We start from the raw sequence: 27115 nt of genomic DNA, 5'->3' as shown, positions 1-27115 counted from the left end.
CTTTATCATACGCATGCTCTGCTCTTACCACTGACTAATTACGGTGGGAAACAGGTGGTTTTCAGGTGAAGGCAGATGGCTGGTTGGTGCATAATGCATGACCTGATGATACTGGAGCAGTGGGAATAAATAACTTATCAATCCACTTGTACTAAGTCTGGGTAGAGAGCATATTGCAACATTCACATTATTCAATAGTTGAATAATGTGCAATACAGCACAGGGAAGTTTGCTGAGGTGGATGTTGTTTATTACAACTTTGAACACCGTTGAAAAGTTTCCCGTCTAAGTAAGAGAATTTTCTCGAGGACAAGTTCAGTTGAGTCAAGTTTCTAGGCCTTGAGAGAGTGGGTGAAAATGCGATGGTGAACAGAGGGATGAACACAGATGGATTTATAGCCTCAATAAACTGTAGCCTTGGACATACACTAGTCAGAGTAAATTTCCACAGCAGAGGGGTGTGATGAGGATTCTACCTGCTGCCCGGGCTTCTCAGCTCATGGCCAGTTTTAACACAACTCTTCCAAAAGCCCCACAATCCACAAACTGGCACAGTGAAACACTTCAATGAATGCCCTATTGTGGAAAGCCAGCCTATATAGCAGGTAAAAAAGTGAAAGAGATAAGCAGAGTCTTATTGATTTGAAAATATTTGATGAATTTGTCTTAATCTTACCTTTTTCTCTCCTTCCTTTGCATTCCTTCGTTTCTTCTCTCTTTCACCTCTCTCTGCTCCAGGCCGCTCCCTGTCTCCAGCACCAAACAGCTTCTTGGCCCACTCATCTTTCTGAACAGCCAGCCGGTGGGTGTGGGAGTGGGGATGTGACGGAGGAGGAGGCTGGCTCCCTCCAGGTGGTGGCAGGTGGTCTCCCGGGGCTAGCGGGGCCCGGTAGCGGTCTGCAGGGATCTTACTCATGGGTGGAGGCAAGGTGCTGCAGTTGGCCGATGACCACCCGTCAGTGGATTCAGCATAGGACTCCTGGTCGCTGCTCAGGCCCTGGAGGTGGCTGTGGTGGTGCTGCTGACGCCAGTCTCTAAGCACATGGACTGGGAGCCACCGCTGTGGCTCCACCCCTACTGCTCCTCCCGCCCCTCTCTTTTCTCCTCCCCCCACAGCTCCTCCCCGCTTCGCCAGTGAGTAGTGGTGAGGGTGGACCCCTCGTGAGTGCCTGCTGGAGACGTCAGTGTGAGCCAAGGGTAGAGGGTGAGGGAGGTCAGCCAGGTGTGGATCGTGGCGGTAGTGGCCATTTCTCAGAGCTGGCGGAGGAGGAGGAGGAGGTGGGAGAGAGGCGGTGGCTCCTAGGGTGGGGCTCCAGGCCTGCTGGGAGGAAGGAGGGCTGTCCCAGTGGCGTGGCCCAGAGATGTGGTTGTGATTAGGAGGACCTCCGAGGTCCACTAAAAGCACTCTGTTGCTCTTCTCCTCTGGTAAAAAGTTTCCAATCCCACTATCGCTGTTGCTGCTGGTGCTGTGGTTCTGTTGGGCGTCGTTGTCTGGATCATGAAAGGCCCGGGCCCGAACCCCCTCAATGTTGTCGCCCATGTCTCGGTAGAGGACAGAGACAAAGTGGAGGAGAGGCTGAGAGCTGGGCGGGAATTCAAGGCAGCCACCTGTGTCTGGGTCGGGGGTACACTCAAAGCCAAACCTCATGGCTACACCTAAATGGACCTGAGGAAACAACAGTCACCATAAGAGTGTGTATGGGTAGATATGTGCTGTCATATATTCACAGTACAGTTTTTCCAATCACCCATTCATACAGTGCATTTTATGTGCAGCATTTTCTTTATCACACATACACTGTCGGCACAGCCGTCATCTTTAGTTGTGTATCTTTTTGGTCCGTGATTTTGTTTTTATTTTATCTTCAAGAGCAGCCGTGACTTTCTACAGGCAACTTCAAACAGCACGTTACCTCTGCATTTATTTCATATCAGAAATCCCCAGCCTTTATCAACATCATAGTGGAAAATCAAGACCCTATACTTAATAATAAAGGTAATATTACACAGTTGTAAATTGTGTCAGAATAATCAACATAAATCAACAGAGTAATTTCCTTAAAAGAATGATTTATAATCCTGGTGTCACTCTTTTTACCTGGTGATGACAGAGGTCTGGGTCCACAATGAACACATGGCAGGAAGTCCTCAAACCACCATCTTCATCTCGTCCGTTGCTAAAGCGATTATAGTCATGCTCGTCCGTGGCCTGCATCGTGACCAGTCCAAAGAATCGCCGGTCGTCGGGACAGCAAGCGCTGAAGGCTAGTTTCTCTGCAGGATAGGTGGCCAGGACCTGACCCCTGTCACTGCACAGACGCACACTGTCATGCATGACCTGGCAGGATGTAATTAATGCATGTTAGTACCTGGTGCCAAGAAAAATAACAAGGCAATCACAGATTCCTGACATCATTATAGACACTGTTTAATCTGCTGAAATAGTCTTAAGTAAATGTACTGTATCTGCTTTTCTAGCAGCTTGAAAATTGAAGTCTGACAAAGATATTTTTTCAAATCTTGACTCATTCGAGACCTAGCAATATACTGTTTAAAGGCTTACAAAGAAATATGTTTTTTTAGATTGAACTATTGTTTTTTAAACTAGATTAAAAATATAGCTAACAAGCTATTTTCTTCAGATGGGTAATGAAAGAATTAGATTCACCTTCATTAGGACCAATGAATGAATCTTTTGCTCGGCTCTGAGACGCCTCATGCTGCCCCTGATGGCCTGCAGGCTGTCATTCTCTAAACTTGTCCCAGAGGAGGCCAGCTCAATGGAGCCCAGATAGCCAACAATCATGCCCACGTTGAGGATGCCTTCACCAGGCTCTAGGCCCAAATCGCCCCCATCTCCTACATCCACGTCTTGCTCTTCATGTGGGTGAATGTTGAGATGATGGAAGTCTGAGTCCAGGAAGACTGAATCGTCATTCAGAACTTGAGCCATCTCCTCCTCAGAGAGAAGGTTGGGATTGCTCTGGGAACAAGAGGAGTTCCGATACTGTGGGAACTCAGGATCAGACAGAGGACGAGGCTTTGATGATGAACTAACCAACGGCCTCTCCTTGTCCGAGCTACTGGACGAGTGGCTGGAGTTCTCAAAGATCATGTTAAAGATTCCTCCGGACTGCAGCTCCGCCACAACCTTCTCTGCCCTGTTGATGCCCAGCTGCTTAGAATCCAATTTGGGTTTGTACAAACCCCCGCGAGCTCCACAGCCTGACCTGCTGTTATTGTTATTGTTAACACTGTTGTCATAGAAACCATCCAACTCATCATCGCTCGAGCATGAGTCCAGGTGAGATGCTCCCATCGTATTGCTGCTGTGATGGCGATTTCCAGCCCGTTGGTGGTGATGGTGGCGCCTGTGACGTTCTCCCTCGGCGATGACAAGTTTCAAAACACCAGAGCAGCGTCCAATCAGCTTGACCACATCTTCATGCGAGGCCTTGGACACATTGATGTCATTAACAGAGAGGATGTGGTCTCCAGAACGTAAGCCCACATAGTCTGCAGGGCTCCCTTTCAGGATGCAGCTGAGGATACATGGGCTTTGACCTGAAAGCGTAAAGCCGTACCCTGTCCTCCCTCGTGCCACCTCCACGGCATGGATACGGCCCTGTTGGAGGGAGGAGGAGGCAGGGGGGGGAGGAGGCAAGTTCAGCCCACTTCCACCACACGGACGCCTCTTGGATGATGTGTCTGCTGGCCTTAACATTGTGCCAGGGAACTTTCTCGAGTCCATCGATTCAATTGGTTTCAGTCAGTCATCATTCGTCCCCCAGGCTCTGCTTAGGCAGAAAAACACAAGGAAATATCCAGGGCTTATCTTCTTGACAAACAGCTCTACCATCAAGTTGCTACGAAAAAATGAGCAGCAGTCCTAAATGCAGCAGGGGAGTGAGAGTTTGGCCTCAGTTCTGGCACGGTCTCGCTAGCCCTCCCATCCTGGTGTCACTTGCTGCTCCAGTTCATGGGCAAGTTTACCTGCAGCACAAAAGAACAAAACCAAGTCAGTGGCAGCTTTTACTTTCTCAACATGGTCTCATTGTCTCTACTTGAGTTTCTGCCATACTTTATTATATTTATTGAACATACACAAAGCACATAAAAAGTTGCAGAGATAATCTTCGGAGCAAGGAGCGCATTGTCGTCAAATTAATGAAGTTGTTCTTAATTTGCACGTGTTTTTTCTATTAGCATGTGTTTTCTTAATTTGCCATTTGTGGAATTAGTGAATAGATTAATGAACTATCGATTACCTGCAGTGGATATGAAATGTACCCATATGATGATCATGTTAAGCATGTCAGAGATGAACAGAGGAATTTAGACGATCTAAATCCAAAAGAATATGTGAAACGTTGATTCTATCACACTTGAATTCCTCATGTGGATCAAACCACCTGCCTGTGTGGCCTGTTGAGCAGATCAATAACACTGTTATTGATCTGTCATTAAGTGTTGACGAGTGAAGAGAGCACATGGACGTGACGGGACAGACACACCTGTGCAGGGCGGAGTCCCAGCAGCTCTACCCAGCGACACACGTGTGTTCTGAACAGAGGTGTGTTCTCACCTGACAGGTAAATCAAACACACACAGCCAACACCTGAGACTCACACTGGACTTCAGCTTGTTTGTTTTTACGTTAGAACAGGCGTATCTCTTATTCTCAACGCAATCTGCGCTTCGCGTTAGTGTTGTATTCCTTCATAAGGAGCCTCCGACTTTATTGAAACCTGTTAGCTACAGTTAGCTGTCGCGCTACCGTTAGCTCACTTAGCTCTTCATGCTAGCAAAGTTAGCGCTGGTAGAGTAAAGGCTGCGGGTGGAATAAAAAAAAAAACCACACCTGGAGTTTCTCACCACACAAACAGCTCCGCGCTCACTTCGCGTCACTTGGTCACAGTTTTAAACGCGTTTGTTTTTTCTTGTCTGGACTTGCTGCTGAAAAAAAAAAAAAAGAAAAGTGCATCCATCCATGCTGAAATCTTAGTCCCGCCCCCCCGCTTCCCACATCTTCGGAATGTCGGCGCGTAACCACGGCGACGGCGCTGTACACAGACCTTCGCGTGCTGTCATTGGCGCGCGGAGCTGTCAGTCAGCAGCGACAACAGTTGTGCGGAGAAATTGACGAAAGTTCGACTGAGAAATCACAAATAAAAGTAGCGAGAGTAGCTCGATCCACAGGTGTCACAACGTACAGGCTCAACAATGCCCCCGTAGCTCTCCTCACGATTACATGACGTGCTCTCAGCAGCGGGACACACTCTGAGCTCTGTCTCTAACCAGCTTGAAGATGGAAAACAGCTCAGAAACGACAGCATCTGGCTGAGAAGCTGTGAGTTGTAAAGAAGGGACAGCTCAGTGAAAAGGTGGATGCAGGTTTTTTTTTTTTTTTTTTACATGTCGATAAATAAGTTTGGTGAAGCGGATCACTGAGCCGGAGAATCCAAAAAAACAGCTAAGTGACTTACTTGTCTCCGTCGGACGGTGATGCTGCTCGGACAGTCTCCATAGTTGAGTCGCTAAGGTTGGGTCGGTAAACTCAGAGGGACGATGGGTAAACAAAAGAAAAGGCTGCACCATCTGGCGAAGTAGCCTTAAGAGGGAGGGAGGGAGTGAGGGAGGGGTGTACAGGGTGGGCAACAGAGGGGGAGACTTCAGACTGATGAAATAACACAAGTTCATTCATTTTAAAGAGTTTTCATCCATGTGGCTGAAACGATCCATTCGTCCCAGTGTGTGTGTGAGAGGTGAGTTTATCCAGGCTGCGCACACTCATGTACAAGCAGCAACTTTCTAACACTTTTTGTTATCTTTCTTTACAATAGAAATAACTCCAGGGTTCAACCACATTGTTGCCAGGCAAAACACTCACTCAATTCTCTACGTCTGAGGGTCAAACAGTCTCTGATGTGTCTTTAATGTGCAAGTAGAGTATATCCCTTTTTTTTATGTCTGAACTTCTATTTAGTTTAGTTTTACCAGATCACACCTGATGACTTATTTTTGCGCTTTTAGTTTCATAGTTATTTAAATTCTGCAATTGCATTGTGGCATTAAGGCCTGTGAAACAATCTAAAGCATTGTTGGGACATTCATTTTCTATCTGTAAGTTCCACCTATTTACTTTCATGTGATAATGCACATTTTCTTAATTTGTCCTTTAAAGTGATTTGCTTAGTTTGGCCGGTAGAGAGGTGTGTATCCAGGCTACTGAACACTAGTATCAGCTAACAGTACTGTACAAGCAGCATGCAGCGCCATGACACATTTGAGTGAAACAGTTATTTGTCATGCCAGAACATTACATTTACTCACTTCTGCAAGAAATCTACATGTATTCAACAAATCTCTAATGTACAAGATGTGACACAACTTTAACATCTGAAATAAAAGACCAGTTACAGCATTTCACATCTGACCATTCTCCTTCCTTTGGTTTCAAAGTTGTATTTTGATTTTGAGATTTATAATGTAGTTGCAATGAGGTCTATAAAAAGAACTAGAGCATTGTTGGGACATACGTTCATTTTCTAAGGGCCAGCTGTGCGTGTTCATGTGAGTGTCTGTATTGTCTGTTTGTCCTGATATATAAAGTGGTTAGTGTAAATCACACATCATGACATGATAAAGCCTTTGTAAGTTCAGCCATAAAGTTTTTTTCTCCTACATGTACAGTTGCTTAATACCTGTGCCATCATGATTTCAGTGCTTCATGAACCATATGGCAGCTGCTCAGTAATCCTGTTAATTCCTTTTAATCATGAAGAGCCCATCTTAATGGGTGCTGTAAAACTAGAATCTGTTTTCATACTCTGTGGTCAATAAAAGGGAATTAAAGCCTGGATGAGAAGGAAACTGTATAAAATGTGACCATGACCAAGTAAAAGATCAGTTAGAGTTACAGATAAGGTCAAATACAACAGATCTTTAAACAGCAGCAAAATGCATCATCCCTTTGTGGCTTCTATCAAACTCAGTATATGAATATTTCTTGCCTGTTTGGTTGACTTAAGGTGACCGGCCACAGCTCGTTCTTTCTGGTAGAGAGGAGGCAGAGCAGGGCAGAACAGTTTAATGGTTATAGCCTCATTGTTTGATCATATTACAGACGCCCAGCGGACCCTGTGTTTGCCAGGCAACCTGTCAGGTTGTCGAGACCAGTATAGAACCCACAGGGAGGAAATCGTGTCATTAAATAACAAAACATACCTTTAACATCTTTAAATAATTTATTCATTTCTACAATGGACCATATGCAGTGATCAAAATATTGAAATTAACCGAAATACACAATCTCTTAATCATGTTTTTACAGGCAGATGTAAATTAAAAAAAGATAAATGGATGATCCAGATTTAAGCAGCTGCAAAGTGAATCCTCACTTTCTGCTTCTTCCACCACCTCCTCACACTTACTGTATAAATCACAACTGTGGCAAGTGGGCACCAAACAGACGTATTCATTTAATGACAAGCGTTAACATGCTAATCGGAAACGCAGGTGAGAGAAAAGACTTACTGGGTCAAAAGCAGTGACTAGATTTTCCTCTGAGCTCCTTCACTCCTCCAGTGGAAGGAAAATGAAGTCTTGAAGGGAAGCGTGTTAAATCAGTCAAACATGACCTTTATCCACAACCTCCACGCCCATCTCCCAAAACCACAAAAGATTTCTGGGTAATCGTATTACCCCCTGCAGGGACATTTGCTGTTCTTACGCCTGTGGAAATACCAAAGGACTCGGTGAAAAGATTTCCTCTGTCCAGCTGACACATGTGCAGCATAGGAAAAAGGAATTTATTTTCCTCAATACATGAATCCAAACTGATCTGAGACAGATTTAATCTGTTTCAGGCCTCACATTGTGATTTCAATAAGAGCTGCAGAGGACTCAGACATTTATGTGACTATATTTTTTTTAACATGACCGCAAGGAACCGGTCCCATTGCCTTTAAAAGTTGAAAAGCATTAAAATGTTTTTATGCATTGTGGAACACATCTGACATCACGATGAAAACCTCCAGTTTTTAAGTGCTAGGTGTATTTAATATTCTGTACAAAGACAATTAAATATTTACCCATCTTTAACTGAGACAAAACGATATTTAAAGCTCAACAAAAACAGAACCTCCACCGTCACATGGCGTCACTACGCTTCACTTCCCCTGTCTGTTGATTTGTCAAAGCGGCTGTTGGTTGCTAAGGTTACAAGGCTCCCTTTGGATTGTGTTGCATCTCTCCCACACAACAGTCGGTCCACAGAAATACAGTATTAAGGAGTACGCAAGAAAATAGCAGTAATGCTAAGCATGCTTTCAAGCTTTCAGTGTACAGGACATACATATATTCAGTCTTTATCTAAGGCAAGTGTATGTACAGAGTGACGACGTCCAGCACACTCCCAGGCAACTTGAGGTCAAGTCTTCAATAAAACAGGCTTTCTGCATTCTGCCGATTCATCTTGTGTGTTAAGACAGAAGAAGAAGATGGCGTCATATTATGCATCTATTTGAAATCTCTCACCTTTACACAGCTTCCTATTTTATCATGCACCATGGCTTCCATTTTACTTTACAATTTTACAAGATACAAAGGTAACTCCATTTAAAGACGACTGTAAATTACATCTGGTCTTATTACAATAGTCACATCTTACATCCTGAGAATTAAAAAGAAAGAAAGGACAGGAAGTTGACAGGTGAAATCATTCAGGTGCACTTGGGGAGGTGTATATAATCAAAACAGGACCAAACGGAAGCAAGATCATAAAATCATATGAAGAAAAGATTTTCCTCCTGCAACTGGTTAAAAATAAATAAAAGATGACATCACTGCAGTTTTGGTATTTTTGACTTTAGGTGTGTGGGCCCTTAAACATTTAAAACAATTTTATTTAGAAACAGCAGAAAGTGAGGTTTTCTTCACGCTGCTCAGTTTGTACCCGTCTCGTTCTTTGTCCTCTCACTTAACATCCAGAATGTGTCACTGAACAGGTGCAGGAGTTGTAACTTGACATATCTGCTGTGACAAATCACAAAACCCATCCCCTGCTCACGAAACAAAAACAAACAAAAAAACAACTAAGTGATCTCTCTCACATGAAATTGTATCAATGTGTCAGAATGACCACAACAAATATAAAAGATACTAGTTATTAACAACTTGTATGTCAGCCCATCACACCTCTGTAACACACTTGAAAAATAGATGCATTGAAACTTCAAATATAGTAAATATTTTCTCATGTTTTTTTCTCTATTATACTTTACTGACATCACAATACTCAAGCAAGTCCTCACAGGAAAATAAACAAATCCAATATTTGTGGTCTTTATATTGTCAAGGTGCTGGGTCGGAAGTGTTCAAGGTGCTGTCATTCATCTTGAGGAATGGTCTGTGGAGGGGTTTGAAGGGGTTGCAGTGTCCTTCACATAGGTACAGGAGCTCACTCTTCCTATTCAGAGACTGCTCTTGTACATTTTACACTCTAAACCTGACATGAACTTAAATCTCCCTCAGTTTCTTTTTTTGTTTTAAATTATTTTTACACTCATTTCTTTAAATTTATTATGGTGACTTCAGTAGTTCTGTCTTTGTAATGAAGCATTCTGAGGGGGAGGTATACATGGGATCTAATTTCACAGCCTGCCACATTTCTCACCTTAATCCACTTTTCTACCCATGCTTCACCCCCCGGGCACCTCTTTCTCACTCTGTGCCTCCATGTCCGTCTCAGTCTGTTGCTCTCACAGCGATGTATCCCGGTGGATTGACTGCAGGCAGCCCAGCAGCTGGTAATAAGGGCTGCCGGGCGAGGCCACAGTCTCAAAGACGGACTGGAAAGCCCGGCGGTCCAGCTCCTCGTCAATCTGGTGCCGGTAAAAATCCATTGCAACAAGGCAGAACAGGTTGATGTCCACCACTTCACTGGAGCCCATTCGGCTAATCACATGAGGCAGTCTAAGAGCAGGGGGGGTTAAGGACAACAGACCAATTACAAATTCCATCTCATTTACTCACCTAAGCTCATCAATACAACGCCATCACTGTCTTGTTCATCTGCGCGACATTATCTCCTAATTCCATAACTCTGCCTTTATGTAGAACACATATCTTAAGAACCACTTATCAGCTTCAAACTTGGCATGTGTATGTTAGTGGACAAGGGAAGTGCAGTATCAAATTTGGCTGTGTGATCAAAATGAATAAAATATGACTAAACAAGCGAAATACACTCTTTAGCAGTCAGTGGGGGCGGGGTGCCTTCAGTCTGTGGACCAAGTTGAGCAGGTCTTCTCATGTCCTCGTATAAAACTAGGGCAGTGGTCAGTAACTGGCAGCCAAAGGCCAAGAACATCTGAACCCCTGATCATTTTGAGAATTAACTGTTTTTTTTTTTTTATTTCATCATATTGGACTGACATACATTGAGTCAATCACACATGCTGATCTCTTTGGTGGCAACCTTCACAGAATCACTTTCTCTTGCTTTATATCGAGCTGAATTACAGCTTTTTGAAAAGTTGTGATCTTCAATCTGAAGGTGGTTGTTGCTTAACAGACCCGACATGCAATGTATGAAAAAAAAACCAACAGAAGTTGAGCAAGTCATTCTATAGATAAACCACACGTGAACAGTAAAAGCAAATTCAGTGTCATTTTATCAAAAACAGGAGCAAAAAAAAGTATCTGATCTTAGGTCACTTTGATAACTTTAAAAAAAAAAAGAAAGCTGCAACCAGCATTACCACAGGCCAAGCAGACAGCCCATTCCTAACAGACATGTTTGAAACAGGCACTAGACTAAGTAAAGGATACAAGGCTGAGATCCACTGAGAGGTGGAGGCAGAGACAAAGAAGCAGGAGAGGCTCCACATTGCCATGGCCACCGGTGTCCTCTGAGTGAAGTTAGACAAGGACAGCAGCACCCAGTCTCGCACCATAGACGACTGGCCTGTGGCGTGGAGTGTCTGGAAAACCTGAGGATGGATGCACAGCAACGGGAGAGTAGAGGAACCATTAGACCAACACAAATGAATGGACAATATTGCCAACATATATTTTGTTATAAAGGAGCATTGAACACCAAATGACTCACAAGCGCTCTCCTTTCCCAAGACTCATGTCAGGTGTCTTTATTTTCTACCACATCAGCCAGTTTGAACATTAAATTAAGTTTTGGGTAAATAACCTCCCATTTCTAAACCAAGCAGGAACACGTTTGATTTCTGTTTAACAAATATGAGACCGGAGAAAATAACATAATATTTTTTAACTAAAACTTCAATCATGCTTCATATTTTTTGAAATATTAAATTCTATCACCATGTTACATTCCTGGACAAAACTTTAAACCCTTCGTCTTTGCTCAAGCTTGTGTTGTCTTGACAACCTGTTGTCTGATTGGACAACAAAAGAGCTGGCTTACATGGTCAAAGCAAAGTAAAGGCTTTACTGAGACTGAGCTTCATTGTCATTCTCTATTGCTCCCTGCAAGCAGCAGACTACGAATCAGGGATAAAACAGAAACTGGAGCAATGCAGCATTTTCTAGGTCAAAGAATCAGATCAAATGATTCTTTTTGAGTCTAAAGTGTTTTTAATCTTCCTGTTACATAAAATGCCCAAGGGAAAAACACTTCATATTCAGAGTCATGTCCTGCTGCTGACCTTGTACACGACAGTGGCCATGAATTGTGGGTAGGGCTGCTGATTGGAGAGGAACTCTCCGATGACCTTGTTCATGACGTCCTGTGGCGGGAAGAAGTCATCCAGAAACTGGGGCAGAATCCTGGACACCACACGAGCCTCGCTTGGTAAACCCTTCCTGATTCTACAAACAGGAAACCCCACAACAGAGCAGATGACGACAGGAAACATGTGAAAGTGCTTTTTATCATGAAGTACAGCAGCTTTTTGTTGAACTCTACAAACCCCATACATGTTGAAAAAATGACATTTAGTTTACATTCAATAGCAGGTGGACGTGCTTGTGTTTACCTGTCGAAGAGCACAGAGACCCTCTCCATGGCAACAATGATCGACTCGCTGTCTGGGGCTTGAGGGTCAACGTGGTCAGGGCGACTGGCAGGGCTGGCTTTCTCCTTGCCTGAGGAGAAACCAACATGACCCGCCGTGATGCCCACCGCCTCCGCTACGGCAGAGCCAGAGTCAACCTGACCTCTAACCCCTGTCACGTCTGAACCCGACGCAAGCACCGCTGAGAGGACGAGAGGGGGGGTTGGAACCGGTTGAACCAGTGGGTGAGAAGTTAGAGGTGGAGTAGGGACACTGATATCACATGATTCAGACCAGAATTTAGTTCTCACAATGAAAAATTGGTAAATTTCAGGGAGCTAACCACGTCAAGTAACATTCTTCAGTAGGGTTTCTATAAAACGACTGGTGCTTAAAGTATTAGGGAGATTTTCAATGCCATGTTTCCTGGGTACAGTGGTACGGCACATACTAGATTAGCTTCTCCTGTGACCCCAATGTGCTTCAGCTTGCACTGCTGTACAGCACGTAAAGGGGAGGTATGCAGAAAGTGATAAGTCGGTTTGCAAGAGCTGAGGTTTACTCAAGGAATTTGCAGACCATCTGAGCAAAATAAAATAAAAAAAAAAAAAAAAAAAAACTTTATTCAGGCCGTCAGCATAAGGACAACATGCTAAGAGTAACTAGAGTTAGTAGGGACTAACGTAGGGGTTAGAGGTAGAGTATGCCAGAGGTACAATTCGTACATAATACAGTGTTTCCCAGTAATAACCTAGACTGTTGCAGCCCACCACTGTTTCATATTGAACAAATATATATTTTACAATACATCGATTGATTTTTGGCAGATTGTTCACATTGTTCATCAGAAGCGTCGGAAGAATAACATGCAGTTGGATGGTCAAAAAGGTTTTCAGGGTGTGCATGTGAGCATGCCACATGCGTAGGCCTGAAATGTATTTAACACAACAACAAGGTGCATGTTATCACCACCACCCGTCAGCTACAACCACAATCAGTCTAGATGTGTGGGAAACACTGTAACACAAGCATTACATGCAGGGAAGCAAGCAGGTCTGTTCAAATTCTGTCAGAGGTGAAATGAAAATTGGAACGTTAACGTTCATCTATTCAAATTGTCAATCACTAGTATAAGCAATGGGGCAATTCACCATCAGTATTACTGGCATTTAAGGCTAATGCTTCATCAAGAAACAGTTACCAATACATTCCTAAAATATTAACATTGAGATGAGCACAGATTTATTTTTGTTTATGAGTAACTTTTTTACATGAATCAAATCCCTGAAAAGTTAGCAATGTAGGAGGCTTACCAGCAGCCAAATGTTCCCAATCAATGAGATTCCTACATTTGTCTTTTAACCTGTTTGTTTCAGAGTTAACCAGGCTATGAGCATTGCAGATAAATAGTCTAAGGCAAGAGTGGAATAAGAGGAGAGGAACATTTTCTTTGTTCTTTATCAGCAGATCTTATCCTGCTCAAACTGCATAGCTCCTCTTAACATCAGGAAGGAAGGGGCCTGGGATGAGAGAGCAGAGCATTTAACTTGCATGGCTCTATGTTTACCTAGTGTGTTAGTACTACATCAGCCTCAGTGAGGATTACTCAGGATTAATAGTTTACTACTAGTACAAGGGTCTATGCAGGAGAGTTAGCCAGATGCCATGATGAGAGTTTGCAGCAGAATGAGAAATGAAAGCACCAGTCCTATTACAGTGCACTCTGGTGGTTTACCCAGCATGCAGGTATGTTATCACCTTACTTACCAGTGTACATGCAGGTGAGCATGAGGCCGAGTGCAGCCATGGCTCTGTGCGGTGAAGGCATGTTGACTCGGTCCACGCTGAGCTTCACCAGCGCTTCTCCATCCACACGTGACAACTGCTCCGACAGCAGGAGACGCTCCAGGCCGCGCAACACGCAGTGATATATGACGGAGGGAGTGGAGTCCTCGCTGGCAGACACCATCACGCCGCACAACTGAGGCACAGAAACAAGAGAGTGGAAAGTGAGAGCTGGACAGAAACGCTTTATTTATACATTTCTAAATTTATTGGGTAATGTGTGAGATATGCTAGGGTTTGTTTTCCCATATTAATTTGACCATACCTGTATAACTCCAGCCATAAACTCAGTTCCAACATCCAGAGGGTAGTTCTCCATCATGTAGAAAGCCACAGCACACATCACCAACACATGCTGCTGGTTATGCAGGTTCACACAGCTGCAGAATAAGAGGAGGAGACAAACAGTGCGAGTGGAACTAAGTTAAGATTCAGATTGTTTCAAACATAAAGAGCAGCACCTAGTGGCCAAGAGTTGCACTGCACTGATTCCATCACCTCATTAAGCTGGATAAAAGTAATTGATTACAAGAGCCACTTAGAGTGTAAGGGGGAGGGGGGGTCACGCTCTGACATTAAACACATTGGCTCCATATGACCCTTTCATTACTTATACAGCTCATTAGCTGATGTAATTAGGTCAGGGTCTTTGTTTCTGTAATGAGAGCGATACTCACTGAGCGATGGCCCGGAGGTTGGACAGCAGGTACTCTGAGACAGTGGGGATGAGCTGTTTGGCTGTGTCATCTAGCAGGTCACACTCCAGCACATACAGCACTCCATGCAGTGCCCCCATGCGGCTCGGCAAGTGGGTGCTGCGCAGGGTCGTCTCCAACAGGCGACACACAGGCTCAGCTATCACTTTGTCCTGGAAATACACATTCAGATGAGATATATTTTATCCGCAGAATATCAGGTTGATGGTGTAGCTTTACAAAAAATATATTAAATCGTAAATATTAAACCAACACAACCATGCTCACCATGCCCAACACCGCAGCAGCTTTGCAGATGGCAGGCACCAGGTATTGATTGAGGATCTCATCCTCCGGCGGGTGGAGCTTCTGCAATTCCATCAGGGTGGAGAACATCATGTCAAACTGGTTCCTCTCTGTGAACAGGTCTGACACTGCCAGCAGCTATTCAAAAAAATGACAAGAGGGCGGAGAGGTTGAGAAGAGACCTCAGGTTCAATGCACATGGAAATAATATTCTTTAGGTGCCTTAGGCATAGGGATAATGTTTCATCACATTATTAACAAGTCTGTTTCATCACAAGTCTATTGGAACATCTCAATATTATAGATTAGAATAGATTTTATCACTGACATTGAGATAGCAGGTATACATTTTCAAGTGTCTGGATTTTATACCGAGGGAAGATATTTGGGTCGACCATTTTCTCAGTTGCAATATTCCCCAGGAAAGTGTGTTTTGGATCCGTATCAGTTTTAATCAACAGGAATTTAACAATAGCTTGTCTCCTACACATGTAGTGTGGAAGTCGTGTGGTAAAATGCAGAAAATTAACTTCAAAACTGGGTCAGTAACACTTGTAATTGATATCCATATTGCATTCCACATCAGTAGCCACTGCTAATCCTGGTTGTTTTCTTGTTGAAGGGAGTCATGTGCCCATTTCCAAACTTCTCAGTTTCTACCCATCCAGACTAAAATGCAGCCCTGCAGTTTTCAAACTTCTCCGTTTTAGCAGCTCTAAAACCCAGGAGCATTGGATGCGTATCCAGGCATATCAGAGTTGATGCATTTCCAAACATAACATGGATGAAGCCTGAAATAAGAACTGTATGTTTTAACTCACCGATCGGACCACTTCACTTATGAGGATGGTTGGAGTCCTTCTGTTACTCGGGGAGCCAGGGATCAGCCACTGGCTGTAGAGCTCCAGGAGAAATTGGGAACATGAATGAATGTCCACACCTGCACGGTGCTTCCTAAAAGCAGAGACAATGGTAAGTCAAAGTGTACAAGCTTATTTCAATGCACAGGTGACTGTATGGAGATTAATGCAACACAGCATGCGCATGAATGTGTCATTTGTCCGACCTCGAGTTGATAGGAGAAATCGGCGGAGAGGTGGGTGCTGGAGTGTCTGCTTCATCTTCTTCATCCTCACCCCATTCTTCCTCCCTCAGAGGGGTGATGTTGTTACCCAACCACACTGAGTGGATTGAGACCTGGAGAAAGAAAGGCAGAGAAAAATGCATATTGATTTAATCCACCACATTATTTAAGCTTCCTATAGCCCATCACTTCTTTTCTTAAGCGTCTCTTACCTGTCCCAGTTTGTAGTCCATGTTGCCCATCTCTCTCTCTGTATTGATCTGAAGCAGCAGCTTCTCATGGCTGATCAGCGTACCTGCTGAAACAGTGCATAACAAGGAATGTATTCAGTTTAAACAAATTCAACAAGTGAAGCTGTAGTTATAGAGAGTGTGAATGTAGGTTGTCTTTTACCTGCAGAGGCTGCAGACAGTGAGGGCACAGGGTCCCAGGCGTGGTACGGGTGGTGCGTATGGACATTGTCTCTTTTTGACACAAGAGCCTGAATCTCTCTCTCCACCTCACCCCTGATCACTGCAAGTTTCCTTCCAAACCTAGGCACAAATAAAACAGGTTAACTAAATATTGCCAAATGCTTTTTTTAGGCTGCTACACCATGAGACTATAACTGTACAGCTACCGTGTTTCTAGGGCTTTGAGGCTCTTGTTGCGGGGCTGCTGTTCCAGACAGCTGACTGCAGGGTTGCCAGCAGCAGGCAGGGTCATGGCACTCAGCACCAGGCTGGTGATGGCCTGCACTGCCAACACATTCAACTGGGTACGCTCCAAATCCTCCTAGAGACAATGATAAAATGCATTAGTAAAAATGTTTTAAACATTTAAAAAAAACATGTAGGAGATAGAGACAGGAACAGATGAATATAGAATAATTTCCCACAATGTATTGTAGCGTCTCAGGTGTATGGGGCCAATATAGTGTGTGTGAAGAGTTGTGTAACTGTATCTCAATCCGCTGTGCATCAGATTTGTAAATGTGTAAAAAGAATCCACAAATGTGTACGAAGATTGGCCAATGACTACAGGAATATGCAAATGTGTATCTGCATGCATACCAACATTTGTAAACTCTACCAAAATCTGAAAATGTGTATCCAATGGTATTTCAAGCTCTTTGAGCAAAATCATTTAACCTTTTCAGCCACTATTATCTATGTATGTGTTTACAGATGTATATACACATTCACAGAGCTATGCAGGCTTTGGCAGATTGGTCTACACATGTAAAATCTCAATAGACTTGCAAATCCCATAACACATTTAATGACTTTCTGAAACGTTTAGAAATCGGATTACACACAAACACTCAGAATCTGAACACACATTTAGAGATTCCTGTAAACATTCCCACATCTCAGCACATATTTTCAGATTCTTTCGGCCATTTACAAATCCTATTTGGATCAGATCACATTTACGAACAGATTGATACAGTTGATACAGTCAACTCTCAACAGACAACTAAGATTGCAGCAATAATGGCCCCTTACACGTGTCAAGACAAAATGAGCAGCTATATAAAGTTAAACGCTTGCACTTGTTTTTCTAAGCAAGTGAATGTCATTGACCAGCAGCAGTTTATGATCGTGTGTGTGTACCTCCTGCTGTGTCTCCTCCTCCTGGTCTATAGTGATGGGTTGGGTGACCAGCACCCCCAGCAAAGTGGCCCAGGTCTCCTCAAACTGAGTCCTGTTACTCCAGCCTGTACAGTGGTGAAAATATCAAAATGTCACATTAAGATAATATGATATTAATACTGTATGAAAGGAGGGAGACTATTTAATAATGTTTCTGTACCCAGTATGTTGATGCGATAGAGAAACTCTCTGAAGACATCCTTCTCCTGCAGGAAGTCCACAGGGATCTCAGGTAGTGTTGTGCTGAATTCTCCTCCTGGTTGAGGGGACCAGCCCAGTTTCCAAACCTGCAAAACAAACACTCACCTTTTAAACACCAATGCCTTCATGTCACTAAATTGCACAAACAATTTCATTGCACACACTGACCAGTGGAGGTACTCGGGTGTAGCTGTTGACCAGAGGCAGTCGGGACAGACTGATGACAATGTTGCGTAAAGTTGGTGTGAGAAAAGCTGGGAATACACTGTTTCTATGGTGACCAAGGGCAAGGACGCTCTGCAGGCCTTCCACCAGTTCAGCCATGATCTCACATGCTCGCCACTCGAACATGTCTACAACACAAACACCACAAAAACACATGCATACATTTCAAGCCAAATGGTGCGATAAAGTACTGAATTACACTGAGCTGATTAAATAAAGTGAATGCTCACGGTCAGCTTGTGCCGAGTCCACTTGGTCTCCTTCAGCGTCTCTTTCTGCCTTCGTCTTTTTCTTCTCTGGATACAGCAAGTGGTCACCAGGACTAACAGCCACTAGGAGGACAAGACATAAAGTTTGATCCATGATGAAATGAGGCCGTCCGTGGCATGTTACAGCACCAAATCACAGGGAATGAATGATCCTGCTGGACTCATTACCTGCAGAAATGATCAGACGTAAGCAGTAGATAAGGGAGCAGGTGTGTGTGGTGTACTCTGCAGTGGACAGTTTGTTCCAGACGCAGGGCTGCTGCAGGGACAGACAGAGGCAGGACAGAGCCCACTGTAGGTCCACACTCAGGGGCAAGTGATCCTGGAGCAGACGCCACACCACCACCTGTAAGAGTAACACATACACAGGAGTATGAAGGTCATAAAAAATACAAAAGTCAGTGGGCGTAAAGCAATCACAACTAGTTGCTTAAGTTTAAGATTTTTATTTTATATCAAAATACTTATTTACTGCAGCTACAAATAAGAATCAGATCCCATCAAAAGCAAAAGGATGATAACATTTATCATGTGCTCTTTTACCTCAGTGGCAGTGCAGGTGAAAGTGGTGATGAGATGCTCCTTGTCAGAGGGAATGTGTAGTGAGGAAGGCAGCTGGCTAACACTCAGCAGGTACTGGGACAGAGCTCTGCAGAGCGACAAAACCCGAGGGTAGAAACCTGCCACATCTGAAACAGAGGAAAGTTTTATGAGAGGGAAGAAAATGAGGAATGCAAAGCTTGAGTTTAACCAAGTTGCACTGACTGACTTGTACATTTTCATCCAATTTTTCTTACCATACACACTAGCCAGTTGTACCCAGTAGGGCTGGGTTTGGGGAGGAGGCAGGAAGGACTGGTGTGGTGCAGGAAGTGACCCGGTGACCTCTGCTAGTTGCTCTAGGGTCACCTGCAAGGCTGTCTCCAACAAAAGCGGACCCTGACCTCGTGCTAACCGCTGCACGCCTATACTCAGGCATGGACATAGCAGGCTTAGGTTGAAATCCTGGTGAAAAGAGCACAGAGGGCAACATTCGGATTTAGTGATAAAATGAAATACAATATGCTAGTTTTAATCAATAAATTGAAGAGTCCGATTTCTTGGCACTGCAGTAAAAATACTGATAAACCAAACTAGATGAATAAATTATTAGTTCTGAAGTATATTGAAATGTTTTGGTGCTCTCTTGGGTCGATAAATATTTTACTGGAAAATAAAGTTTGTGTGCAGACTATGTATAACTTCTCACCTTGCAGCTCATGATGTTGAAGAGATCAGCAGGAGGTAGTTTGGTAAGAAGTTCAGTTGTCTCCAACAGGGAAACATCGCCACGAAGACAGCACTGAGACTTCACCAGAGCCACGTACCACTCCTAGAAACAAAATAGAAATAGTTTATATTTCCTTCATGTGCATGAATTAATTTTTTTGGGGGGAGGGGATTGTGTGACCTATACAAGTACTTTGCTATCCAGCTTTGACTGTACACACCTTGCAAAGTCCAAATAGATACTTCCTCACCTTATCTGCAATCACCAGTTCAGGGGCCGGGGGTGGATCTCCATCCAACGGGTGTGATGTGACAGGAGGGGTGGGGCTGCTTGTGTCAGCAACAGTGGCTCTGAACCTGTCCAGCAGGGAGTAGAACCTCTGATGCCTGTGACAGAGAATACAACACATTCATTTTCTCATTGAACAGAGAAGGGGCCATTAAGATTTTCAATAGAAGCAGTTTATATAGAGATCAAGCCACAAACTCTAAAACATGCTTGGTTTTGCATATTTATGATCTGGTGGGAAATCAAACTCATTACCTCACTAGTCACAGGTTAGACAAAAAAAACAATTCAAGAATATTCCTTGAAATGGCGGCAATACACAGTAACATTACCTCTGAGCGAGCCCACTGGTCTGAAGGTATTCCTGGATCCTGTCCAGTTCCTCCACAGGCAACTGAGCTATGCTGTTCTGGATGGTGTAAGGAACAATGCAGTGAGGTATATAACCAATAAAGAACATAAGGTAAAACATTTTAACATCACTTTGAGAATTGACTCTTAAGCTCAAGAGAAAAAGATGCAACATTTGTATCTACTTGTATTTATACTTGAATGCAACATTGTACTGACATTTAAAGTATCATATGAGCAACTTACAGCCTGTGGGACAAGAAAATGTAACCCTACAGTAAACTGTACTGTACCTGTAGTGTCTCAGCTAGCAGCATTTCCACCCTGCGACACGCCAGCGTGTCCACCATGCGAGCCAGAACTCTGAAAGGTGTATTGAGCAGCTTGTCCACATACAGCATCAGCAGTGATCCAGACTGACTCAGGTGGATGCCCTCCAAACACTGAAGAGTCTTCTTCAACATGGTAGGCTGCATCAGAGTTAAACAGAGATAAGGTAACAATAAGAGGGGGTTGGGCCAGGCAGAAAGCAAGGATGCAAGGCAGAAAGGGTGGTAAACATGAAGGGGAAGAAAAAGAGAGGTTAAGCAGGTGGTCAACAGACAGGATTGTGGAATGAAAACAAAAGAGAATAAAGCAGATCAAAAAATGACCAATACCGTAGTGAGGTTGTCACAGCGTGACTGAATGGCCTGGATGAAGAGGCCACTGGCAGCTGAATTCCGGTGTACAGCGCTGATGAAGTCTTGCACCGGAGGCTCATGGGAAAGGTTAATCAGATCACGTACATGGTTGACAATCAGCCAAGTAAGATGCTCTGAGTCGTGGAGATTCTGACACTAAAAAGGTGAGAAAAATGCACACAGCATAAACAACAATTCACATGTTCACGTTGGGAAAAAAAGATTAATGTCAGCAAAATGAAATGTTAGGAGTCTCACCACATAGTCACAGAAGAGGATAAGGGCTCCCCTGCGTACTATCTCTCTGTTGACCATTGCTAACTGGGCCTCAGGTTTGTCTTCATCACCTTCCCCTGCGGAGTGAGGGCTCAGCAACTTCGTGCATGAGAGGCTCTGTCTCCTGACGGAAGGAAAAGAGAAGAACAGAGCTAGGATTGATGGGCCGGATAATCAATTTATTACAAATGCCAGAAGCCTCTTGGGATCTATTACGATAGAAAACCTTGTTTTCTAGAATTTTTTTTCCTTCTTCATACGAGGAGAGCGCCCTTGCTTTCTGTCAGATGTGGTCTATACAAACTGGGACCCAAACACTGCTCTTACCTGGGTGTCTGGTGAACCTCAGCCCACCAAGAGTAGTTGGTGTAGTTGATGATGAGGAGGACCTGGCACCAAAGGAGCACCAAGGAGGGGTGGGTGGTGATGAGGCACTGCACCATGCTGTTCAGGCCCTCCAGGGGATAAAAGAGGCTGGCCTCAGTTCCAATCTGTCCACTGCCACCCTCACCCTTCAGGAGACGACTGGCTGCAGCTGTGATCCTGCGAAACATTCCTGATGGAAGAAAACCAAAAAAGATCTAAAAGTAGAACTTGTTCTGACATTTAATGAAAGAAAAGTTTATTCAAATTCTATGCTCACCACTTTTGAAGACATGTATGAGACACATGAGCAGTGTACCCAGCTGTTGGCAGTAGAAGGTGTGTTGTTGCTCTGTGATGTCCACTTTCACTTCTCTGGAGGAAATATCATCTAGCAACACTCCTACGAGCTGCAGGAGGAACCTGGCGTGAGGTGGACCATGACATTACAAGTGAAAATGGAAAAAGGTCAAATTCAGAAAGGTGTAGGACAACGTGTTAAAAAACCTGCATCACTCAATCCTTATTTCAGAAACTCAATGGGAAAGTGAATACTCCTACTGACCGGGCAAAGGTTTCCTCAGGTTGGGCTTTCTGTGCGTCGCCATTAGTTTCCTGGTTACCGAGTGTGTCAGCAGCAGGCGGGTCGTTCTGAGAGGGGCTCTGCTGATGCAGGCGGCGGATTGTGTGGCAGGAGAGGAGATGTGGGGAGAGTGAGAGCTCATGGACTCGCGACAGGACAATGTCCTCAGTGGACTGGGAGACGAGTACCCTGAGCACGGCGAGGATACCGGATACCCACAGCTGTACAGTAGCTACTGATGCCTGGAGGAGAAGATGCTTGATTACAAACTTCTACTTTGCAATCACTTAACAAACAGCAGACAAGGTGTTAGGGTACATCAGATAGTCAAGTGCAAAGACAGGGGCAGGTCTCACCATGGTGGCTGGGATGGTAAACATACTCTTGAGCAGCATGTCCACAGGCCTGAGAGAAGAGGGAGCTACAGTCTCAAAGAGAGTGTTCAACACTCCCAAAGCCTCCGGAGAGTCCAGATGCATCTGTAAAGACAGATAAACAAATATGTTTAAGCTTTCACACACTTTCTTACATACAATATAGTCTCAATGACCAATTACAAAACACTGCATGGATTGTCCTACCTGCTGCTTGGCGATCATGGGAAGTAGGACATCAGCAATCTGTCTGGACAGTCTCTTCCACTTGTCCTCATTCTCTTTGTGACACTGCTGCAGCACAAGGATAAACATCTCCAGCACCTAAAAACAAAAGCATTGAAAGGACCATGTGAGGCAGAGGAAAGTGTGGCTGGAATAATTGGAGAGAATAACCTGCTGTTGTCTTTTTGCATCTGCTTGTAACCTTACCTGATGGTACTGTACGAGTCTGAGCAACATGGAGACCACCACTTCTTTCTGTGTATCCAGCTCTTTGCCTGCATCGGCTTTGTTCGAGCCCCTCAAGACAAACAGGTCATGAACTATTGGCTGCAACGCTGGGATGGCTGTCGAGGGAAAGCATATCCACTAATTAAAGGGTCACCAAGGGGCTAAACAAGACATGCTTACAAGTACAGCAAATTATTCAGTGTCATGTGCTTTGCTTGTGATCCTCTCACCATGTGTGACAGCTTTCCTGCCACTTGCCATGATGCCGTCACAAAGCTGGATGATCTTGGGAATGCTGATTATCTGCTTGGAGTGGTAGCGCTCGTAAGACAACAGCACCAGGAAGAAAAAGATGTTTGGAATGATGGCCTCCGAATCCCTGTTGGAAAAGTGTAACAAGAGTTCTTTTAAATCCATGTGTTTCTGACATTATTTATACATTGAAGTTTTACAAATTTCAGTGATGAAGAAAACTTACCTGAATTGTCCCACTTCAATGTATTCAAACTGCTTAAGGACAAAGCCGATGAACACCTGGAACACAAAATATTTTCCTGAAGGAGCCAGCTTTATGAATCCATGTAAAACCATCAGCATGTATTTATTTTACCTGATCTGAATCCAGCAGGCAATAATTGACTCTGAGCTGCACAAGCTGGGCGAGCAGGTCCAGTACTTGTCTCTGCAGGGCCACAGAGGTGCTGGTTGTGTACTGCTTCAACGCTTTGATCACCAGTGGCTCAAACAGCCGAATATGGTTGTGGATGGCATTCTGGAGGGATAAGGGGGCTTTTAGAACAACAGCAACTTACATTTAGAGTCATTTGACATATCTATGATGGTTTTGAAAAAGTTACAGGACGATGCAACTACCTTGTCTCCTCTGTTGCGCGTTGCATTTGCGATGTTGGACCTCAGCTGATTGGATGCCTTTTGCATTACATCAAACCATCTACAAGCGTAGAAAGGAGGGACATTTTGTAATGTCTGACATTTCATTGACAATCGAGTTGCTTGAGTTTATCTGCGCGTTTCCACAACTCACCCAGACGTGTCCTGCTCCTGTTCAGCCTGCACCATGTTGCGGAGACTAGCATCTGCAAGAGCCTGGGTGAAATGCGTGTACGGTGCCATGAAGCAGTAGTGGTAGAGACCTGGTCGCAGGCTGGACGAGCCGAGACGCAGAGCCTTACCCTGGGAACGGCTGGGTCCACTCAGGACCCCCTCGTACTGGGAGGCCAGGTTGGTGCCAAACAGGGTTTTTAACAGCTAAAGAAAGTGACATCTTCAGTTAAATCATCCCTAATGACCTGAAGGTGGATCATATCAAGCTTCTCCAACCAGTATAATAACTGTAAATCTTTTCCTATATGAATGTATGGAACCATCGCACAGGAAACCGATGCCTTTACAGTCTCTGTCGGCAGGAACCAGTCTCACTCTGTGTGGGGTCACACTAGTGGCAGCACACTGCTCAGTGCTGGCACCATTCAGACCTCCACACACACCACACACACACACAGGACATTAACACAACAGATTACTGACCTGTTGGACACAAACTGTAGCCATGGTTGGTTCTCGTGAGAAGCAGGACTTGAGGTAGCCCAAAATTTCCTCCACACACTGAAAGAAAACAAAACCCCATTATGTTGTATTAACACCAATCAACATGAATAGTTTGTTCATTGGTTTATTAATGAAACAAAATAAACTCCCACGCTTTCATCCATCTCATTCTTGCTCGCACTATTATGTATTATATAGAGGCTGTTTATCATCATCTTCTTTACCTTGCCAATGTCGTGTAGTGTGGCCAGCTCCAACAGCTGAGACAGAACATCTAAAGTGGCACGCAGGAAACCTCCAAACTTCTCCTGGGTACTGTGAAGGTCTAATGTCACCTGGTGACAAAAAACAACAGCGACATGGTTTAGGCTCCATGAAATATTTTTATGTGAGGAAGTGTTATAAAAACAGATGCGAGTTCTTACTTTGTAGTTGGCATGGGTAGCTTTGAGGACATCATAGAGCTTGAGGTAGGGTGGCAGGTGGTAGAAGCTGCCAAGCGTGGAAGATTTGTTCACGGCTGCTGACCCTGTGCTGTCTGCTGGCCTCCCTGCTCACAAAAAACAGCAACAGCTTTATTAAGTATTCACAGACAATCGGATTATCTGTACCTGTGTTAGTGTATAGCGAGGTGTTCATGTACCTGTGTTGACCTCATTGCTTTTCTTTGGGCTCATAGGGGCAGCACTGGGCTCTACAGCATCCTTCTCTTTGCCTTTCCTGCGGATAGGACTGAGGGAGGGGGTGTTGCTCAGGGAGGGGAGGGTGGCCTAAAAAGTAAAGGGAATAATTATCAAACCAGACAAGCCAAGAATCTTCATCTTCCTTTGCATAAAAAATCTTGGGGAAATGTTCTATTAAATATCCTGGAGTGAACTCGTGGAATTAAAACGCATAGTTATTTGATTCCTCTGTATAATTATACATGCACAAAAAGAGACAGGAGCTATGTTCACACTACAAGTGCTCAATTCAGGCTTTCTAGATTCAATGGTTTTGTATGTAGCTGTTCACATTATATTTCAATATGGCCAGTATCAGACTGCAATGTGAACTGGTCAGACGCAAAAAGTAAAAATTTAAAGAATGCCATCTGTTTTTTTTAAAAATTTGGTCTTGAATAAGACATTCCTTTGTAAGGATTAGTGTCTATTGTGCTCAGGAAAAAGAAATGCACCATTTGTTAATTCTCATATTATTCGCATCTGCATTCTGTGCTGAATGTGTATCTTGCGTTATATATCCACTAATTTCTTTTTAGGGAACTGTTCCTGTCATACATTAATCTAAATCATCCCTAATGCCTTGAAGGCAGATCATATCAAGCTTCTCCAACATGACGACATCCAACCAGTATAATACTGTAAATCTTTTGCTATATGAATGTATGGAACCATCGCACAGGAAACCAATGCCTTTACAGTCTCTGTCGGCAGGAACCAGTCTCACTCTGTGTGGGGTCGCACCAGTGGCAGCACACTGCTCAGTGCTGGCACCATTCAGACCTCCACACACACACACAGGACATTTAGGACACTAACAGATTAGCAACCTGTTGGAAACAAACTGTAGCCATGGTTGGTTCTTATGTCCTACAAATTTTCCCTAAATGTTTCTGTTGTATTAAAATATGTTCAAATGTCTCTTATTCTAATATATAACAATTATTTGTGACTAATAAAATGTGACCTACAAATAAATCAGTTTCATCGAAAAGCCTATACTGACCTTCACTGCTGGGCCGGGTGGTGTGTCGTCCAACACATGGGCACAGATGTTGAGCACCTTGAGTAGGTGGGAGAAGAGCTGCTCCAACATGGCCACCAGGGAGCGCTCCGACAGTGCTGCCCAGGGTTCCTCCATCTTATTTTGGCCTCCGCTAGTGTTCGTGCTGCTACTGCCGCCTTCTTCCTCTCCCGTCCAGGGGTTGCGCATGCATTTAGGGGCCACAGCTGCAAACATCAAAGATTCACCAATTACGGGCTGTCAATTTTCCCTGAAGGTTGAGTGAGGGGCGGTGTGTTTGGAAGCTACAACATGGTGGAAATTTTAAGAATATTACCCACCAGCAAGCAGATTCCCACAGAGCAAAAGTGCATCCTGGTGGGCAGAAAGATCAAGTGGAAACCAGGCGGAGGAAAGTAAGGAGAGGACCATATTGGCCATTCCCACTGTCAGAGTCCTCCGCTCCGTTTCCTGTGCTGATGAGGAGGTGGTTGAAGAGCCTGGAGCGCTGCTGGGCTGGGACAGACTGGAGAGGGACAGGACAATTAGTTGTGTGTAAATATAGTAGAACAACTAAAATGTAAGATGTTATGGTGCAGATTACACAACAAGAATAAATGTACAGAAGGAATGAATTGACAATGGAGAGACAAACCTGAGACCCTTGCCCCTGCTGCGGTTCAGGCTAGAGCGGGAATTAAAGATGCTACTGCAGCTGATGTATCCACAGTGCCAGCCAGTGCTCCAAGTGCACGCTGGAAAATTTGAAGCCAGGAGGCACAAGGCCTCACAGCAGCCAAACTGCAGAGAAATGATGGAATGATATTCACACAAGTTATGAAAATGCAAAAATACCCTGAGGGCATCACACAGCAGGCAGAAAAGGCTT

At 44.1% G+C, this 27115-nt stretch overlaps 2 protein-coding genes and 2 non-coding genes across 26 annotated transcripts in view; all 4 read right to left on the bottom strand.

Moving 5' to 3' along the window:
* rgs12b (regulator of G protein signaling 12b) overlaps window positions 1-5017 on the bottom strand; it is a 44373-nt gene extending 39356 nt beyond the window's left edge. For 6 of the 8 annotated variants that reach the window (XM_069529875.1, XM_020084298.2, XM_020084299.2 and 3 more), the window contains exons 1-4: window positions 4862-5017; window positions 2669-3993; window positions 2099-2338; window positions 677-1666 (exon numbers count right to left, since the gene is read on the bottom strand). In XM_069529875.1, coding sequence (XP_069385976.1) covers window positions 677-1666; window positions 2099-2338; window positions 2669-3751 — 2313 coding nt within the window. In that variant the 5' untranslated portion in view covers window positions 3752-3993; window positions 4862-5017. Of the gene's footprint in view, window positions 1-676; window positions 1667-2098; window positions 2339-2668; window positions 3994-4514 lie in introns of all 8 variants that reach the window. The other 2 variants (XM_069529876.1, XM_069529877.1) reach the window with 2 other exon arrangements.
* A 2211-nt stretch (window positions 5018-7228) lies between these two features.
* The window catches only part of htt (huntingtin), a 34073-nt gene continuing 14186 nt past the window's right edge, over window positions 7229-27115 (bottom strand). For 8 of the 16 annotated variants that reach the window (XM_069529867.1, XM_069529872.1, XM_069529864.1 and 5 more), the window contains 44 exons: window positions 26882-27027; window positions 26568-26752; window positions 26230-26453; window positions 25145-25271; window positions 24927-25051; window positions 24726-24836; window positions 24481-24558; window positions 23978-24201; window positions 23806-23884; window positions 23543-23704; window positions 23411-23466; window positions 23163-23311; window positions 22912-23048; window positions 22687-22803; window positions 22462-22584; window positions 22088-22347; window positions 21803-21945; window positions 21487-21715; window positions 21142-21283; window positions 20860-21039; window positions 20494-20670; window positions 20182-20258; window positions 19812-19947; window positions 19541-19663; window positions 19089-19296; window positions 18835-18980; window positions 18460-18637; window positions 18253-18354; window positions 17966-18150; window positions 17757-17883; window positions 17558-17661; window positions 16582-16736; window positions 16356-16495; window positions 16175-16260; window positions 15945-16075; window positions 15700-15832; window positions 14861-15016; window positions 14555-14745; window positions 14143-14257; window positions 13800-14013; window positions 12015-12234; window positions 11685-11847; window positions 10834-10994; window positions 7229-9975 (listed from right to left, as the gene is read on the bottom strand). In XM_069529867.1, the coding sequence (XP_069385968.1) occupies window positions 9762-9975; window positions 10834-10994; window positions 11685-11847; window positions 12015-12234; window positions 13800-14013; window positions 14143-14257; window positions 14555-14745; window positions 14861-15016; window positions 15700-15832; window positions 15945-16075; window positions 16175-16260; window positions 16356-16495; window positions 16582-16736; window positions 17558-17661; window positions 17757-17883; window positions 17966-18150; window positions 18253-18354; window positions 18460-18637; window positions 18835-18980; window positions 19089-19296; window positions 19541-19663; window positions 19812-19947; window positions 20182-20258; window positions 20494-20670; window positions 20860-21039; window positions 21142-21283; window positions 21487-21715; window positions 21803-21945; window positions 22088-22347; window positions 22462-22584; window positions 22687-22803; window positions 22912-23048; window positions 23163-23311; window positions 23411-23466; window positions 23543-23704; window positions 23806-23884; window positions 23978-24201; window positions 24481-24558; window positions 24726-24836; window positions 24927-25051; window positions 25145-25271; window positions 26230-26453; window positions 26568-26752; window positions 26882-27027 (6639 nt within the window). In that variant the 3' untranslated portion in view covers window positions 7229-9761. The remainder of the gene's footprint in view (window positions 9976-10833; window positions 10995-11684; window positions 11848-12014; window positions 12235-13799; window positions 14014-14142; window positions 14258-14554; window positions 14746-14860; window positions 15017-15699; window positions 15833-15944; window positions 16076-16174; window positions 16261-16355; window positions 16496-16581; window positions 16737-17557; window positions 17662-17756; window positions 17884-17965; window positions 18151-18252; window positions 18355-18459; window positions 18638-18834; window positions 18981-19088; window positions 19297-19540; window positions 19664-19811; window positions 19948-20181; window positions 20259-20493; window positions 20671-20859; window positions 21040-21141; window positions 21284-21486; window positions 21716-21802; window positions 21946-22087; window positions 22348-22461; window positions 22585-22686; window positions 22804-22911; window positions 23049-23162; window positions 23312-23410; window positions 23467-23542; window positions 23705-23805; window positions 23885-23977; window positions 24202-24480; window positions 24559-24725; window positions 24837-24926; window positions 25052-25144; window positions 25272-26229; window positions 26454-26567; window positions 26753-26881; window positions 27028-27115) is intronic. The other 8 variants (XM_020084127.2, XM_069529874.1, XM_020084130.2 and 5 more) reach the window with 3 other exon arrangements.
* Window positions 24306-24434, bottom strand: LOC138411321 (small Cajal body-specific RNA 14). Its single transcript, XR_011243962.1, has one exon. It is a non-coding gene; the product is annotated as a small Cajal body-specific RNA 14 (non-coding RNA).
* LOC138411322 (small Cajal body-specific RNA 14) lies at window positions 25884-26012 on the bottom strand. Its single transcript, XR_011243963.1, has one exon. It is a non-coding gene; the product is annotated as a small Cajal body-specific RNA 14 (non-coding RNA).

The sequence above is a fragment of the Paralichthys olivaceus genome, chromosome 8, assembly GCF_024713975.1.
Source record: "Paralichthys olivaceus isolate ysfri-2021 chromosome 8, ASM2471397v2, whole genome shotgun sequence".
NCBI classification, from domain to species: Eukaryota; Metazoa; Chordata; class Actinopteri; order Pleuronectiformes; family Paralichthyidae; genus Paralichthys; species Paralichthys olivaceus.
The sequence above is the reverse complement of the archived record's forward strand: the minus strand, read 5'-3'. Positions and strand labels throughout refer to the sequence as shown.